An 18872-nucleotide genomic window follows, 5' to 3' on the forward strand; every position below is an offset into this window, starting at 1 on the left:
GTCTCATGCATAATTTATCTTAACACTTGATAATCCAAAATGTTGGAATATATCAATATGGTTTTAGTGAATTTTGAGCTATGAAGCTATCTGTAATACATAAGATGTGAAATCCATGGATGTGTATGGTGATGAAAGGATGGTAAAAATGACTTGCTGGGTCCAGAGTCATGGTGCAGAGGATGCCCAGCATCAATGCCCTTTCTTTGAGACCATCATGTGATAACCCCCTCCACCATGTGTGTTTATTTACTTTGAGACTTAGGGAGTATGCATATCCCCACCCCCATCCCACTCTATTCAAAATCTGCCTCTACAGAGTGGATAATATTCAGACAAGTGTGGTTGGGATAATACCAACCTTCAAATCCTTGTGTTGCACCTTCTGTTGCACCTTGTGTTGCACCTTCTGTGCAAAGCATGGGAAATCACCCGTACATCTGCGTAATGACACTGCAGTTAAACAATTGTTTGAAGTGAACGTGATCAAGTTATAATGATTGCATATACTTGAATTCATAATTCTCTGTGATTTTTTTTCACATTTGTATGACCATGACCGAGTTGCTTCTGGCCTGCTTTAGTTTACATTTAAAGCTGCCAGTGTAATTACCAGATGTGTTTTAGAGCCTTGGAACTTAGTTTGATTTGCACAATTATTTCTCTAAATCTTTTATAATAAAAAGATAAAATCGTCTCATAACACTTTGTTATTCATGAATTGGGTTGTGTGTATGATAAAGCAAAATATTATTACTGTCGCCCAATGGGGACCTGGGTTAGAACAGGACCCTGGCACTCTTTTTCTTGTGGAAAAAGGTGACTTGGGTTCGGACTCAGCCTCGGTGACTGATTGTCATCAACCCACGGGTGGCCCAGTCGTCTAAGGCGCCGCAATTCTCTGTGCAGAGTGGTCCCTATGGCACGCCAGAAACCTATAATTGTGAGTTCGAATCCTGGTTCGCCCCGATTGTGTCTCTAGGTTTGTCAGCACCATACCCGTGCTCGTGAGTTTCACCGAAGTGGTAAATGTCTGAGACCTGCATCACTTCTGGCTTTCCTCCCACATTAAGCTGACAAACTGTGATATAACTGGAATACTGTTAAAAGCAGTGTTAAACACAACTCACTCACTCCCTAAAGGCATGGGATGTTTGTTGATTATATCAACCACTGGTTTATCTGGCTTAAGATTGTGTACAGGATGCCATGTTGGAATATATCTAACTGCAGTGCAAAACAAAATTTTAGTTTGTTTGTTGTTTAAGGTTGCACTTACCAGTATTCCAGCAATATGACGTGATGTGGTGATGTCAAAAGCTTCCACTGTTTTAACTGATGTTTGGAGGTGGTACCTTCCAGGACAGGGGTTGTCTCAAAGGCTGTCCCTTCCTCTTCTGCCCATCTTCTTGCCCGTGGCAAAGGTCACAGACCTCATCCATGTTGTGGATCTACCTCACTATTTACAATTAGCCTATTCCTTCTATGTGAGGCTCTCAATTTTTCAATCAACCCTCGTTTGTTTGTTGTTTAATGCTGCACTCAGCAATCTATCGACTGTATCATAGCGGTCTGTAAATAATCAAGTCTTCACCAGACAATCCAGTGATTGACATCATGAGCATCGATCTATACATTTTGGAAACGATGACATGCATCAACCAAGTCAGGGAGCCTGCACCTTTAGTACACAATACTGTACTGTCCAGAACACAATAGGCATTCAAGGCGTTCGTTTAGTAAACTAAGTATATCTAATACATGGATCCAAATTAGCTTAAACAATATATACATCAAAATGTATGCCAATTATGATACAGTATGCAAGGTATCTTTACAGTTATGTATGTCCTACAGACTCACTGACTTGGTTGATGCATGTTATCACTTCCCTAGTGCATGGATCGATGCTCATGATGTCAATCATTAGATTATTTGGTCCAGGTTTGATTTACAGACTGCTGCCTGCTCATATTAAGGCTGTTTATGGAGTCTTTCATAATAAAAACAGAAGTTCATATCATACGTGATATTACATGTTTGTTGTTTAAGGCTGCAATCAGCAATATTCCAGCTAAATGATGGTGTCTGTAAATAATCGAGTCTGGACCAGATCACGCATTTTGGATACGATGACATGCAAGTCAATGAGCCTCCCATCCCTTAATGGTCATCTTTTACAGCAAGCATGGGCTGCTGAAGCGTTATGGGACGGGAACGCCAAATCTGGATTTCAGAATGTCCCGGAAGGTCGAACTCATAAATCGAGGGATTCTGCTGTTGGTACGGAGAGTGCCAATCGAGGATTACCCGTGAGCGGTGAACCGTGAATGCGTGCCGTGTTATGATATAAACAAGGCATACCGAAATACATTAGTAGAAATACACTTTATGATATAAACGAGTTATTGGCTGTGTTTACAATTGTAGCTAGTGAGTCTACTCACGATGCGGATGTGTTTACATCAAAACTATTACAGAGTTATTGGCTGTGTTTACAGTTGCAGGGCGGCTACTCCCTAGATCCGCCTATGTGACATTAAAGTTCAACATTTTACCTTGCAGATCCCGTATACATACCCGTGCATCACACCAGAGACCATATATTATTATATGGTCTCTGATCATACACACTGATTTAACTACAATACTTTACTACATCCTACACAATATGTGTACAATTGTGTACATGTGTGTGCATGTGTGTGCATGTACGTGTGACCTATGTATAACTGAGTGAGTGAGTTGCATGTGTTTTACGCTTTGTTGGTTGGTTTGTTGTTTAACGCCGCACTCAGCAATATTCCAGCTATATGACGGCGGTCTGTAAATAATCGAGTCTGGACGAGACAATCCAGTGATTGATATCATTAGCATGGATCCACGCAATTGGGATCAATGACATGCATCAATCAAGTCGGCGGGCCTGACCACCCGATCCCGTTAGTCGCCTCTTACGACAAGCATAGTCGCCTCTTACGACAAGCAAGGGTTGAGGACCAATTCTACCCCAGGTTTTCAGGGTCGTTTTACGATTTGAACAAAAGTTGAGTTATATCACTGCATGTCAGCTTAATGGACAGTGAAAGCCCAACTTGGTGCTGGCCATCTCGGTTGTTTAGTGAAACCCAAGATATGGCGCTGAGAAATCAAGAAACAGGCTGTACAGGTAGGCGACTGGGCTGTCCACACCAGCAGGCGGAGTCCAAGGGGTCCGCCCCCAACCCTTTTGGAAACCAAATGTAGTATGGTGTAGTATGTTTTGGACACCTCCCTTTTAAAAATGTTGGAACCGCCCTTGTCGTTAGGCATAATACTGGGTTGTGTGGGGGTTCCCGCGGGGCGAGGTGTGGGGGAGGGTAGATCACCCATTCAACAGACTAGCTAACCCTGACTCGAGAATTGCCCCGACGTGCCGCGCTACCCTGTCTCGTCAACTGTGAGGAGCTCGGGCCTATGGTAGCTCGGCTGTCATAATGTAAGTCAGGTTACTGCAGTTAGTGTTTTCTTTAACAGCGCCACAGCGCCACAGCAGGTGATGTATTCCAAAACCTTAATATATCCCCATGAGCCGTATTTGCGATACCTCAACTCATTCCATGACTCAGTGGTAAGCTTGGGCGTTACGGTTGGGTGCGTCGAAGGGGACACACGCGGTATGTGTCGGAAAATGTTGTGTGTTGAACTGTGTTCAGGCAGAGGCACCCATTTATCTTCTACGCTTATCAAGATTAGCAATTACAAAGTTATTTGACAAACGCCCCTATGCATGGAGCTAGTTAAACGATATATTAACAATCGACCGGACAGATGTTTAAATGTGGAAGGCTACAAAACATCTTTCGGTTCGGTCACCCAAGCGTAACGTTCCAACTTTTACCCTACTTTCCTAAATCTATCGAATCCCTTGAGGGATGAGAATATAAAAATATATAGTTATGTGAAGCTTTGACACACACACACCGCTATTGCAGAGTGGTATCCACAATGCGCTTACTAAACATGTAGCTCCACGTTTGTTATCAAACATGGACGACAACATAGGTCACGTGATATATTTTCATTTTTTTTTCAGGCTCGGTAACTTGTCTCATTGCGTGCCATTTACCCCGACGGCGTGGAGAGTTCTCATAATATCAATCACTGGTTTACCCGGTCAATATATAACTAGAATATGCGCCGTTAATATTGATAAGACACCCCCCCAAAAGCCCGCCTATCCGTACTCTCATCAACACAGGAACATTGGTGGCCCAGCCGCAGTTCGCTGTGAAGAGTTACGTCCCTTGGACACGCCAGAAACATTTAATCGTGTTTTAGAATGCCGGTTCGCCCCGATTATGTTATTAGGTTTGTCAGCACCATACCCGTGCTCGTGAGTTTCACCAAAGTGGTAAATGTCTGAGACATGCATTACTCGGAGCGTTCCTCCCACATGAAGCTTACACGCTGTGATATACATGTAACAGTGAATACTGTTCAAAGCGGCGTTAAATAGAGAATCTCATCCGAGTGTCTTTTGATATCAAATATATCAACACGAGTTGATAAAAGTGGAAAAATTCCGAGGCTTGCCGAGGATTTTTGCCACTTTTATCAACGAGTGTTGATATATTTGATATCAAAAGACACGAGGTCGAGATTTTCTTTATCATCCAACATCATTCTTCCAACTTTTTCAATTTGTAGACAGTAATTAGCAGTGTCTTCAGTGTAAAGAGTACTGCTAACAGCTTCAGTAGCAGAGCCATTAGTGATGTGATTTGATTGTGACGTCATGGTAACCAGTGACGTCACAATGGTCTGCAAAGCATTGTGATGTAATTCCGTTGCAGCGATATCTACAGTGTAGATATCGCTTGATCTAATCCAAGCGATATCCCCTGTGGAAGCCAGTTTTGGATGATAAATAGAGAATCTTACCCGAGTGTCTTTTGATATCAAATATATCAACACGAGTTGATAAAAGTGCGAAAAACTCCGAGGCTTTTATCAACGAGTGTTAATATTTTTTTATCTCAAAAGACACGAGGGTGAGATTGTATTTATCATCCAACATCATTCTTCCAACGTTTTCATTTTGTAGACAGTAATAAAGTACTGCTAACAGCTTCAGTAGCAGAGCCATTAGTGATATCATTTGATTGTGACGTCTTGGTAACCAATGACGTCACAATGGTCTGCAAAGCATTGTGATGCAATTTCATTGCAGCGATATCTACAATGTAGATATCGCTTGTGATCACCCAAGCGATATCTCCTGTGGGAGCCAGTTTTGGATGATAAACCCAACTCACCCACACCTGAACACACACATCTCCCAGCAAACGGACCCGTGAAGATCCGGGGTAGAATAGGTCTTCAACAACCCATGCTTGCCGAACAAGGCGACTATGCTTGTCGTAAAAGGCGACTGACGGGATCGGTGGTCAGGTTCGCTGACTTGGTTGATGCATGTCATCGATCCCAATTGCGTGGATCGATGCTAATGATATCAATCACTGGATTGTCTGGTCCAGACTCGATTATTTACAGACCGCCGTCATATAGTTGGAATATTGCTGAGTGCGGCGTTAAACAACAAACAAACAAAGCAATAATCTTGTACGCGACGTTAAATCTCTTTTCACGTCACCTCACCTCACCCAACCTCACCTCAAATGGAGCAGACACTAGCATATACCATGAATTTTCCGTGATCTCCCCTCAATGCACGAGATCTGATTGGAGTTGTTGCTTTTACTGTGGCGTTGTGGCGTAAAACAACCAACCAACCAACCAACCAATCCAGCAAATGTTTCTGATGTATTTGTTTGTTTGTTGTTTAACGCTGCACTCATCAATATCCAGCTATTTGACGGCGGTTTTCTGATGTAAGTGATCAACTTTTTTTTTTGATGAGCTTGTGACTGTTGTTTAACGCCGCAGACAGTAATATTCCCGCCATATCACGTGTGCCTGGAAATAACGTAGCTAGGAATAGGTATACTGTACATGGTGTAACTACTGACCTGGCAACACCAATACTCCTTCCATCATCAGAGTGGCTTAGATATCATATAATTTTGATAGGGACAAGCAACTATATAAATTAAATAGGAGCCCCAGAGAGATTGGCGATTCATAACCATACGTCACCATTCGCAACAAGGTTTCTACAGTCGGCTCGTCCCGGAATGGGATGAGTTGGTCACGAATGATTTAGAACCTGTAGTAAATCTAGACTTGCTTCATTTAGGGCCTACAGCATGAAAGCTGGGCTGGGCGGAAGCGAAAATTATATGGTTCTGGGACCGTGAGACAGACTACTTTACTTAAACCTTGTTCGGCATGTTTAGAGCATGTTTCTGTCCCAATAAATCATAATTATGACACTTAATTATGAATATATTTCAGCTTCAAGATGTACATAAAAATCATCGTCATCAGCTTGCTCGTGTTGCTGCTCCAGCATTGCGTCAAGTTATAGTGAGTATTTGTTGCCATGGAAACTATCACCATACATCGCATGTTTTCAATCATGCGGGTTCGAAACCTAGATTCACCGGGACTATTTTTATGTCAGCACCAGACAGTATTCATGGTTTCACGAACGTTTAAACGACTACAACCCGCATCATTTAGAGCTTTTCTCCACATCACCATAACACGTAGCCCTGAACCAATAAACGCGGTGTTTAGTAGGATATACCGATATAGGGTTGTGTTTATGTTGTGTCCTGAAATTGAAAGATGAACATTTGTATACTTAATTTGTTCAATAGTAATATATTGTGTAGTTTGGTTACACCAAAAAGATTTAAATAATATCGTCCTTAGATTATGTTTTGAACTTCCTCGAAGTCAATTACAGTGACAGTGCGTGGTAATACATTCACTTCATGTGCAGGGCGTCAAAATGGCCGACACGATCAACGTGACGGTTTTGTGTTTTTTAACAAACGATATGTACGCAGTTTATTACCGTTCGGTTGTCCGTTGTCATTCTACAGAGCCACCCCTGAAGATCCGGGTAAGACTAGGTAGTCAGCAACCCATGCTTGCCGTAAAAGACGACTAAAGGGATCGGGGAGATCGGGCTCGCTGACTTGGTTGATGCATGTCATCGTATCCCTATTGCGTGGGTCAATGCTCATGATGTCAATCACTGGATTGTCTGGTCCAGACTCGACTTTTTTACAGACCGCCGTCATATAGCTGAAACATAGCTGAATGCGGCGTTAAACAACAAACAAACAAAACAATATACCAGTTTCTCGGTAGATTCAAAATAACATTTTACGTGTTATCATCTATCATCGTTACTATGGTTACAGTTCAATAAATCTGTTCCAGCTTCCAGATGGACTTCAACAAGCACGTGTTCAACCATTACCCCGGCCCCTGTCAGCAAGTAGAAGGAATGGGTGAGAGATAATCGCTATGCCTTACTATAACACGCCGCTGGGGTAGCCGAGTGGTTAAATCGTTCGCTCGTCACGCCGAAGGCCCTGATTCGATTCCGTACATGGTTACAATATGTGAAACCCTTTTCTGGTGTCCCCCGCCGTGACATGGCTGGAATATTGCTAAAAGCGGCGTAAAAGAATTCTAACTCACACACTAATACTAAAACCTTGCCCTTCAGTGAGTGTAATGGCTTAAGAAGCAATAGTGTGTCCAGATTGGATTCCTACTAAATTATCGTACTAAATCCTTCATAGTGCAAATACATCCTGGACCTTTTTCAATCATGACTTTTTAACGCATTTTCTAGTTCAGTGCGACAAAAAGTTGAGAAGGGCTACAGTTCAAGACGATACGTCTTGTATTTCCCGTTTCCTCTAACGTTTGATATTTAAAGTCCAATGTTGTTTCTTATTTGGTTTGTTATATGTCACTTTTTAGCTACCCCTATGAATACTGGATGAAATGAAGAAAATGGTTTCTTCTATTTCAGGTTTTGGCTCTGAGGATATGCATATGCTGCCAGATGGGCGGACATTCATAACATCAGTAAGTTTCTCAAAAACATGTCATGTCAGATATATCAAAGATACATACGGACATGGTACTTCACACATATGAGTCACTATTGTTCACTAGGACGGACGTGGTACTTCACACAAAGTGGGTCAGTGACATTCGTGTTGATTGCAGTAAATGTTTCAAACCCGATATTGTTGTTTCTTTTTATTTGATAAAAAATTCCATCCATTTTAGCTATAATAACGGTAACGCTATTTTTCAGGGCATTATCATTTGCAGAAGTCCTCGGTCTTTTCAACTGCCCTCCTTCGTCGGGCAGTAAATGGAAGACCTCGCGCTTCTGCAAATGATAATGCCCTGAAAAACAGCGTTACCCTTATACTAGAACAGACGTGGTACTTCACACATAGGAGTCAATATTGTACACTAGGACGGACGTGGCACTTCACACATAGGAGTCAATATTGTTCACTAGGACGGACGTGGTACTTCACACATAGGAGTCAATATTGTACACTAGGACGGACGTGGTACATCACACATAGGAGTCAATATTGTACACTAGGACGGACGTGGCACTTCACACATAGGAGTCAATATTGTACACTAGGTCGGACGTGGTACTTCACACATAGGAGTCAATATTGTACACTAGGACGGACGTGGTACTTCACACACAGGAGTCAATATTGTACACTAGGACGGACGTGGTACTTCACACATAGGAGTCAATATTGTACACTAGGACGGACGTGGTACTTCACACATAGGAGTCAATATTGTACACTAGGACGGACGTGGTACTTCACACATAGGAGTCAATATTGTACACTAGGACGGACGTGGTACTTCACACAAAGTGGGTCAGTGACATTCGTGTTGATTGCAGTAAATGTTTCAAACCCGATATTGTTGTTTCTTTTTATTTGATAAAAAATTCCATCCATTTTAGCTATAATAACGGTAACGCTATTTTTCAGGGCATTATCATTTGCAGAAGCCCTCGGTCTTTTCCTCCTTCGTCGGGCAGTTAATGGAAGACCTCGCGCTTCTGCAAATGATAATGCCCTGAAAAACAGCGTTACCCTTATACTAGAACAGACGTGGTACTTCACACATAGGAGTCAATGTTGTACACTAGGACGGACGTGGTACTTCACACATAGGAGTCAATGTTGTACACTAGGACGGACGTGGTACTTCACACATAGGAGTCAATATTGTACACTAGGACGGACGTGGTACTTCACACATAGGAGTCAATATTGTACACTAGGACGGACGTGGCACTTCATATAAGGGAATCAACATTGCCATGGTACACTTATTCTACATTCTTCAAGAAAGATGGTATTTTAAACGTATACACCAGGTGGAAGTTGAATATTCAATCTCCGTATCCTGCCACCCTGCCAGTTGTTGCTGAATGTTTGGCGTGTACCCCTTTATAATACTGTGCACATCGGTCACGCTTTCTATCTAATCTCTGCTGGTTGCAGGGGATCCGGATGGCTGGTAATGCTCCTTCCCTTGAGAAGTTTTATGCACAAAACAACATCAAGGGGAGGATCTACTTGTTCAACATGAAGAACCCCAGGAAGGTGGTGCAGGAGATGACGCTGACGTCCACGGAGGACTTTGACAAGGACAAGCTGCAGCCGCACGGCATCAGTGCTTGGGAGGACAAGACGTCAGGTGAGTTGAGGGTGTCGTGTTGATGTACAGGATATATAGTCCAATCTCACGGCATCAGTGCTTGGTAGGACAAGACGTCGGGTAAGATCAGGGTGTCGTGTTGATGTACAGGATATAAGGTTCTGCCTCACGGCATCAGTGCTTGGGAGGACAAGACGTCGGGTGAGTTGAGGGTGTCGTGTTGATGTACAGGATATAAGGTTCTGCCTCACGGCATCAGTGCTTGGGAGGACAAGACGTCGGGTGAGTTGAGGGTGTCGTGTTGATGTACAGGATATATAGTCCAATCTCACGGCATCAGTGCTTGGTAGGACAAGACGTCGGGTAAGATCAGGGTGTCGTGTTGATGTACAGGATATAAGGTTCTGCCTCACGGCATCAGTGCTTGGGAGGACAAGACGTCGGGTGAGTTGAGGGTGTCGTGTTGATGTACAGGATATAAGGTCCAGTCTCACGGCATCAGTGCTTGGGAGGACAAGACGTCGGGTGAGTTTAGGGTGTCGTGTTGATGTACAGGATATAAGGTCCAGTCTTACGGCATCGGTGCTTGGGAGGACAAGACGTCGGGTGAGTTGAGGGTGTACTGTTGATGTACAGGATATAAGCTCCAGTCTCACGGCATCGGTGCTTGGGAGGACAAGACGTCGGGTGAGTTGAGGGTGTCTTGTTGATGTACAGGATATAAGGTTCTGCCTCACGGCATCGGTGCTTGGGAGGACAAGACGTCGGGTGAGTTGAGGGTGTACTGTTGATGTACTGGATAAAAGCTCCAGTCTCACGGCATCAGTACTTGGGAGGACAAGACGTCGGGTGAGTTTAGGGTGTCTTGGTGATGTACAGGATATAAGTTTCTGCCTCACGGCATCAGTACTTGGGAGGACAAGACGTCGGGTGAGTTAAGTTTGTACTGTTGATGTACATGATAGAAGCTCCAGTCTCCCGGCATCAGTACTTGGGAGGACAAGACGTCGGGTGAGTTTAGGGTGTCTTGTTGATGTACAGGATATAAGGTCCAGTCTTACGGCATCAGTGCTTGGGAGGACAAGACGTCAGGTGAGTTTAGGGTGTACTGTTGATGTACAGGATATAAGGTTCTGCCTCACGGCATCAGTGCTTAGGAGGACAAGACGTCGGGTGAGTTTAGGGTGTCTTGTTGATGTACAGGATATAAGGTCCAGTCTTACGGCATCAGTGCTTGGGAGGACAAGACGTCAGGTGAGTTTAGGGAGTCTTGTTGATGTACAGGATATAAGGTTCTGCCTCACGGCATCAGTGCTTGGGAGGACAAGACGTCAGGTGAGTTTAGGGTGTACTGTTGATGTACATGATAGAAGCTCCAGTCTCACGGCATCAGTACTTGGGAGGACAAGACGTCGGGTAAGTTTAGGGTGTCGTGTTGATGTACAGGATATAAGGTCCAGTCTCACGGCATCAGTGCTTGGGAGGACAAGACGTCGGGTAAGTTTAGGGTGTCTTGTTGATGTACTCGATATATAGTCCAGTCTCACGGCATCAGTACTTGGGAGGACAAGACGTCGGGTAAGTTTAGGGTGTCGTGTTGATGTACAGGATATAAGGTCCAGTCTCACGGCATCAGTGCTTGGGAGGACAAGACGTCGGGTAAGTTTAGGGTGTCTTGTTGATGTACTCGATATATAGTCCAGTCTCACGGCATCAGTACTTGGGAGGACAAGACGTCGGGTAAGATAAGGGTGTCGTGTTGATTTACAGCCGTTGCGCTACGAATGCTTCGTGGAACGGGACCCTGGTAGAAAATAAAATAAATTTTTCTTACAACAGTATGAAAGATGACAGAAGGCAAAAGAAACATGACAAATCAACCGAGTTTGAGATTCGGGTAATCCAGTGCTTTAATGTGCCGAAGCTAGTTAATCAAAGTCGCGTCCCAGAGGTTCGGTGAGACTTGTTGAATCGTGTATCGAATAACACATTCACCTTGATTATGATCGTTGGTTTGTCATGAATGACCCATGAATACCCGGTTATTTACTTCTAGTAAACTTGTACGACCTGAATCTCTTTAGATTTTCCTAACAAATTACGCACATCATGATGTGGCTGAACTACTGTTTTGACACAGTTTTTAACTGAACTCTCAAGTGGAAACTGCTTTGTTCAGATCGTACAGTTAAATGTACAGTGCAGATCTAGGCTCTTTGATGGTTGTCGTCTATGTTATTGTCTTCATTGGTTCTCGTGCATGGTCCCAATCATTTTTACAAAGAGTAAGTAAGTTGCATCTATGTCGCAAATCGAAAATGACTACTAGACCACTAGACTACCCAACCTCCCCGATATTACACAGAATAGAATACGTTTTAAAGCCATTTTATTAATTATGAAATATTATTTTCTCTTCAGGTAGGGTGTTCCTGTTTGTTGTGAATCATGGACATGACGGACAGGAGAAGGTGGAGAAATTCCTCGTGTCTTTCGAGAAAGTTTCATTACAACATTTGAAGTCTTACCATGGAGACTCAACCTTTAGGAAGTGAGTCAAGGAGTGAATGAGAGTATAGATGTACGCCGATTTTAGAAATATTGCAGCAACATTGCTGCGCAGACACCAGAAGTGGGCTTCACACATTGTACCAATGTTCGGAATCGAACCGGATGACAAGCGATGACAAGCGAACGCTTTTACCACTAGGCTACCTGCTCGCCCAGGGCAGGGCAGAGCAATGAACGTAAACCAGAATCTACTTGCTTTGCGTAATGTAATGGATTCGTCCATACCACACCGGTGAAAAATATCTATGATCGCCGTTATTGTTTGCTATACCCTATCTAGACCATAGATCACGCCGTGATCAAAATAGACCACGCCGTGATATAACTGGAATACTGTTAAAAGCGGCGTTAAACCCAACTCACTCACTCAAAATAGACGCTGCGATATCACTGAAATATTGTCCTCCTATCACTGATGAATGTCAAGGACACTGCGTTAATTTAGAACAATTTTGATGAGATTATGATTTTGTTATTGCCTTGTGGCATGACTGTAGCGTATGAAATGTGTTTATATGTCCTCTTTCAGCTTAAATGACCTTGTCGCCACCAGTGAGGACAGTTTCTATTACACCAACTTTTTATACAGCGAGAGCATTGTCGGTAAAATTTTGGAAAGTCTCTCTTTCATGCCCTGGGCCTATGTTGGCTACTTTGATGGAATGGGTTATCGCATTGTGGCTGACGGGATCATGATGGCTAATGGTATACACATGTCCGCCGATGGAAGGTAAGGTCATCCTGTGTTGTTGTAAGAATCTTCATCATTGAAAATAAACCAGGTTCCGTCCACTCAGTCTCATTAATATCAGATCTTAGTTCTCGCGACCGCTAAACAAAGATGTTAGGACACCCCATTACAGATCACGTCAGAACGACCTTTGGCGAACTTTCACGGACCAATGAAATGACTAACAAGAAGTCGACATTAGCTAATCAGAAAGCAGTTCTCTCGAGCTATGCGGGGCTAGTTTCAAACTGCCAGCTACCATTCCAGACCATGCTTTGACAAATATTTTGTCTCGATTTTAAATTTGAATATTGACCAGAAGAACATTTTGGAATGTCTAATAGATGGCCGATATTTCATGGCAGTACTTCCCACGGGCTATGCAAAGTCTCTTCCGTTTAAAATGTTTATCCCATCGAAGCGAGGGATGGACGATGAATCAGAGTAACTGTCATTCGGAATACCACGTGTCAACCTTTCCGAGGCTGCTTGATTAGAAAACACATTCCGACTGTAACGTTCTTGGTCTGGTAAACGACGTTCTGATTGGTCGGAGGTTAGGTCGTTCAGACGTGACCCATAATGGGATGTCCTCAGGTCTTTGTTTAGCGGTCGCGAGGAGTGAGATCTGATTTTAATGACATTGCCGTCAACTGTAAATTTAAAAAATGAGTTTCAAGATTGTCGCACTTATACATAAATCGACGTGCATGCACGTGTGTGTGTGTGTGTGTGTGTGTGTGTGTGTGTGTGTGTGTGTGTGTGTGTGTGTGTGTGTACCGCGTGTACCGTATGTACCGAATATATCTACTAGAACTGGTCAAAGACTTGCTTCTGTTCAAATATTACAAAACGCCTCCCGAATACCTCAGAATTTAATTAAACATACGATGCCTCGTGAAAGAATCGATCATCATGAGGATGTAGATGATATATTTATGCCAGGGTTTGCATACATCATAAACTCATTCTTTCCAAATGCACCTAACATTTGAAAGTAAACAGTTCCACGAAATATTCAAACACATTTGTCTCGTTTCTGCCATCATGAAAGCTACAGTACTGTAGCATTTGTGCGGCTGCTGGCATGTGCTTAGAAAGTGCCATGTCGTGGATGTGCATGTTTCTAGTTCTAATGTATGTTGTAACCTTCTTCTCTGTGGCTACGTTACGTTTCAGTAACACGCACAGTGTGTTATATAGAGTGCTGCAACCTATTCCTGCAACCTATTCCCCTTTCCAGGCATATCTATGTCACCGCCTCCACGGCCCATGACCTGAGGATTTATGACAGGAACGATGACAACTCTTTACAACTGAGAGAGGTGGGTGCAAGGTTCATAGAGGATTCAGAGGTCTTGAATTTAAGATCACCCTTTTAAAACCTGGATTTTTAGAATCAATCTTGAAAAGCCTTCAAAATTCCCAATATAGCTTGAAAAGCCTTGAATTTGTACGAATTGACATATTCTTATTGATAAAAAAGTCAAGTCAGAGTCATGTAAAAGTGTTGTCTCGTCACGCGGGTTATAGACCCGGGTTATATTCCCCACATGGGTACATTGTGTAAAACCCATTTCCCTGATATTGCTGGAATATTGCTAAAAGCGGCGTAAAACAATACCTACACACTAATTTATTTGTATCGGTTATGAATGAAATATATCATGTTAAAATATTTGTGATATACGACTAATATGTATTATGCTGGATTTAAGGAAAATATTGACGGATAAAACAAGCCTTGAAAATGACAGTTAAAAGCCTTGAAATTGCCATCAAGTTTTGGCTTCCATATCTGTATGAACCTGGTGGTTGGAACAGAACACGTCCTGTAGTAGGCCGTTACTATCCGCCGTTGAGAGCTTGATGGCCACTACTTGCACTTGTGAGTGTAGGTGCAGCCGGTCAGGGTAACCAGACACATGTAAATAAAAGCGACACAATCCTTTCCATAAACGTTTCAACTGTTGATTGTCGTTATCCAATCCGGGTGTCTTGTAAGTTTCGAAGTGACCACAAAACTGCATGTCCACTGCATCACTATCGTATCTCGAAGTTCCAGTTTGGTATCAAGGTTATCTTATCTTATCCTGCAACTTTTGAATATTTCACCTGCATATCTTAAAGTTCAGGTTTCTACAAACTTTCCTTGATAACATTTCACTTGATTATCTCGAGGCTCCGGTTTCTACAAACTTTCCTTGATACAATTTCACTTGATTATCTCGAGGCTCCGGTTTCTACAAACCTTCCTTGATAACATTTCACTTGATTATCTCTATGCTTCGGTTTCTACAAACTTTCCTTGATACCATTTCACTTGATTATCTCGAGGCTCCGGTTTCTACAAACTTTCCTTGATAACATTTCACTTGATTATCTCTATGCTCCGGTTTCTACAAACTTTCCTTGATACCATTTCACTTGATTATCTCTATGCTCCGGTTTCTACAAACTTTCCTTGATACCATTTCACTTGATTATCTCTATGCTCCAGTTTCTACAAACTTTCCTTGATAACATTTCACTTGATTATCTCTATGCTCCGGTTTCTACAAACTTTCCTTGATACCATTTCACTTGATTATCTCTATGCTCCAGTTTCTACAAACTTTCCTTGATATCATTTCACTTGATTATCTCTATGCTCAGGTTTCTACAAACTTTCCTTGATACCATTTCACTTGATTATCTCTATGCTCCAGTTTCTACAAACTTTCCTTGATAACATTTCACTTGATTATCTTGAGGCTCCGGTTTCTACAAACCTTCCTTGATACCATTTCACTTGATTATCTCGAGGCTCCGGTTTCTACAAACTTTCCATGATAACATTTGACTTGATTATCTCGAGGCTCCGGTTTCTACAAACTTTCCTTGATACCATTTCACTTGATTATCTCTATGCTCCGGTTTCTACAAACTTTCCTTGATACCATTTCACTTGATTATCTCGAGGCTCCGGTTTCTACAAACTTTCCTTGATAACATTTCACTTGATTATCTCGAGGCTCCGGTTTCTACAAACCTTCCTTGATAATATTTCACTTGATTATCTCGAGGCTCCGGTTTCTACAAACTTTCCTTGATACCATTTCACTTGATAATCTCTATGCTCCGGTTTCTACAAACTTTCCTTGATACCATTTCACTTGATTATCTCTATGCTCCGGTTTCTACAAACCTTCCTTGATACCATTTCACTTGATTATCTCGAGGCTCCGGTTTCTACAAACTTTCCTTGATACCATTTCACTTGATTATCTCTATGCTCCGGTTTCTACAAACTTTCCTTGATACCATTTTACTTGATTATCTCTATGCTCCAGTTTCTACAAACTTTCCTTGATACCATTTCACTTGATTATCTCGAGGCTCCGGTTTCTACAAACTTTCCTTGATACCATTTCACTTGATTATCTCGAGGCTCCGGTTTCTACAAATTTTCCCTTGACCACCTCACTCGCGTTTGGATACTCTTCCGTTGTATAAAGTTGCTTTTAGGCCTTTTTATTTACTTATCCGATAATCAAGTTACCATTTTCTTTTACCATTTTCTTTTTGTTTTTCTCCATTTTACACAGTCATTTTGTCATTTTACTATTTCTGTTACCGTGTGTTGCAGATATACCCATTGTACTCCACGCCAGACAATGTGAATGTGGATCCCGTCACAGGCCACCTGTACGTCGCACTGCATCCGATATACTATGTGTCCATTGCCCACTTCACTGACCCTGCAAACAGATCTCCTTCCCAGGTATGCCATTTAACATGCCTGCATACATTAATTAGTAAAGACGTTGAACGTTTTCGTGGTCCAGTTCCTTCTCCGCTTTGAAAAAAATCTTGTTTATATCACGTCGTGTCAGCTTAATGTGGGAGGAAAGCCCGAAGTAATGCTCGTCTCAGACGTTTACCAATTTGGTGAAACCCACGAGCACGGGTATTGTGCTGACAAACCTAGAATAGGGGCGAACCGGGATTCGAACCCACAATCACAGGTCCTGGTTTGCCCAAGGGAAGCAACTCTGCACCGCGAATTGCGTCACCTTAGACGACTAGGCCACCCGTGTCCCGACTACCTTCTGGAAGGCGAATAAAGTTTAAGAAAGTGCAGTGTACTTTTAAGACGATGTTGTGAAAATTTAAGACGGTAAAACTTTGAAAACATTTAAGACGGTTCGGTGAAATTCTATTCAGGTGTGGTATTTATTTAAAAAGATGCGGTGAAAATGTAAGGATGTATGGTGAGATGATAAGACCATGATTTTACGGATTAACCTAACGTACATGGAATAGGCCAATTCTAGCTAAGCACCAGGTCGTGGCAGGATTCTTTGTTGTGATCCTAGGTTTGTCGCGCCTTCGAGTTGAACCAACACAGTAAAGAAACTTCGACCTGCTTCACTTTGGGCTTCTCTCCCATGTTTAGCGACCGTCTCGATGGTCTATTGGATATAGCGTCTGCCGCGTCATACCAAAATACGTTAAAAGATGGCACCCTGCCTGGCGCTCGGCATTGAGGCGATGGAGCAAGGACTAGTTGGCTTTGTCACTATAATGTGTCTTGAGTGGCGTATTAATGTTAAACCGCGACATGGTATCTCAGTGGGCTAGCTCTAAAAAGCCGGCTTCATTCCGGCCTATCACGCACACGCACGTCGCAATACAATAGCAATAATCTTGAACGCGACGTTAAACAACATTTCACCTCATCCACATTAAGCTGAAATACTGTTCAAAGCGGCGTAAAATCTAATTCACTCAGTCGCCACTTACTGATTTCATCTCCGCAACTGGAATGTGTATGGTAATATTTTCTTATTGTTTCAGGTCCTGCAGATCAAGCTGAAAGATGGTTCTGTGTCCTCTGTGACAGAACTGTTCGTTGATGACGGAAACCTGATATCAGCTTCAACTGTGGCAACTGTTTACAACAAGAAGATGCTGATTGGCTCTTTCCTCGACAAGCTAGTTTATTGTGATGTTGATGTACCCCTTTAATTTTATTAGTGCTTGTTATTTACCATTGCATTAACAACAAACATTTTTTTAAAAGGATAAAACATGACAATAAATTTCTATTTTCAGAAACATCAAATTTAGGATGCGTTTTATGTTTGATGTCTATAAACTCGCCAAAGAATATATTCAACAAATTATCAGGCTTTGGTTTAATTATGGCAACATGTTGGCATCGCCTGTATCTGACGTTTCAAATCCGTTTCTTTATTCTAACCTAAAGTCACTCATGCATACATATGCATTCTCTGTCCCCCGTTAGCCCGTGACCTCGCTGTGAGGAAATGAATTGTAACTGTATGACAGCTAAATGCCCTGCACCAACAGACGTTTGTCATTTGGGTCACGAATATCACGGCTATATTCTGATCATGTACCCCTACCAGTATGGGGACCGGTACAAGAGTGCACACCCCAATCCCCATCCCCCAACCCCCAACCCCCAAACCAATTTTGGAGCATACTAATTTTAGTATGTTGGTGTATTAAAAACGTGTAATTAAATCATTCGGTGCCATGTTTTTCATAACAACAGCTATCAATTGGTGAATAAATGAATCTGTTTCTAGATTTATATTTATTTATTATTTTATTTTTAGTGCAAACACGCACGCGCACGCACACACACACACACACACACACACACACACACACACTCAAGCATGAGGCATATTATTTCAGTGCGGACGTAAAATACGCGTCCGTTCTATAGTACCTCCTGGGATGTGACATTCAAATATACGATCATCCTCTTTATATACTTAGATAATCTAAATGCCAAGAAAATTATATGCGACTTGCATCAGCTTGAATTATTTAAGTCCTCGATCCCCGGATATTTGGTGGACGTGCTTCACGTTTTCATGAGAATTTGGGAGGACCATGGACGAAAGCAGCTACAAATTTTCTAACTTGATTC

General features: G+C 42.4%; 1 protein-coding gene across 3 annotated transcripts; it reads left to right on the top strand.

The window, feature by feature from the left end:
* Positions 1 to 3072: 3072 nt before the first annotated feature.
* On the top strand, positions 3073 to 18521 carry LOC124149840 (serum paraoxonase/arylesterase 1-like). Of its 3 annotated transcripts, none has more exons than XM_046521639.2 (10): positions 3073 to 3169; positions 6397 to 6468; positions 7336 to 7406; positions 7940 to 7995; positions 9468 to 9663; positions 12046 to 12175; positions 12725 to 12925; positions 14169 to 14250; positions 16554 to 16688; positions 17765 to 18521. In XM_046521639.2, the coding sequence occupies exons 2-10, from the start codon at positions 6404 to 6406 to the stop codon at positions 17933 to 17935; spliced, it is 1107 nt and encodes a 368-aa protein (XP_046377595.2). In that variant the 5' UTR covers positions 3073 to 3169; positions 6397 to 6403; the 3' UTR covers positions 17936 to 18521. The 3 variants fall into 3 exon arrangements, with proteins under 3 accessions (XP_046377595.2, XP_046377593.2, XP_046377594.2); XM_046521637.2 differs by lacking the exon at positions 3073 to 3169 and adding an exon at positions 3342 to 3478; XM_046521638.2 differs by lacking the exon at positions 3073 to 3169 and adding an exon at positions 3381 to 3535.
* The last annotated feature ends 351 nt before the right edge of the window (positions 18522 to 18872 follow it).

The sequence above is a fragment of the Haliotis rufescens genome, unplaced genomic scaffold, assembly GCF_023055435.1.
Source record: "Haliotis rufescens isolate VD_foot unplaced genomic scaffold, xgHalRufe1.0.p SCAF_4, whole genome shotgun sequence".
In the NCBI taxonomy this organism is placed as follows: Eukaryota; Metazoa; Mollusca; class Gastropoda; order Lepetellida; family Haliotidae; genus Haliotis; species Haliotis rufescens.

What these genes read in the sequence shown, in the direction of transcription:
- LOC124149840 (XM_046521639.2), top strand. Translation starts at nt 6,404, where the DNA reads ATGTACATAAAAATCATCGTCATCAGCTTGCTCGTGTTGCTGCTCCAG. An exon ending in TCAGCAAGTAGAAGGAATGG is followed by an intron (nt 7,407 to 7,939) that starts GTGAGAGATAAT and finishes CTTCTATTTCAG; the next exon opens with GTTTTGGCTCTGAGGATATG. An exon ending in CAAACAGATCTCCTTCCCAG is followed by an intron (nt 16,689 to 17,764) that starts GTATGCCATTTA and finishes TTATTGTTTCAG; the next exon opens with GTCCTGCAGATCAAGCTGAA.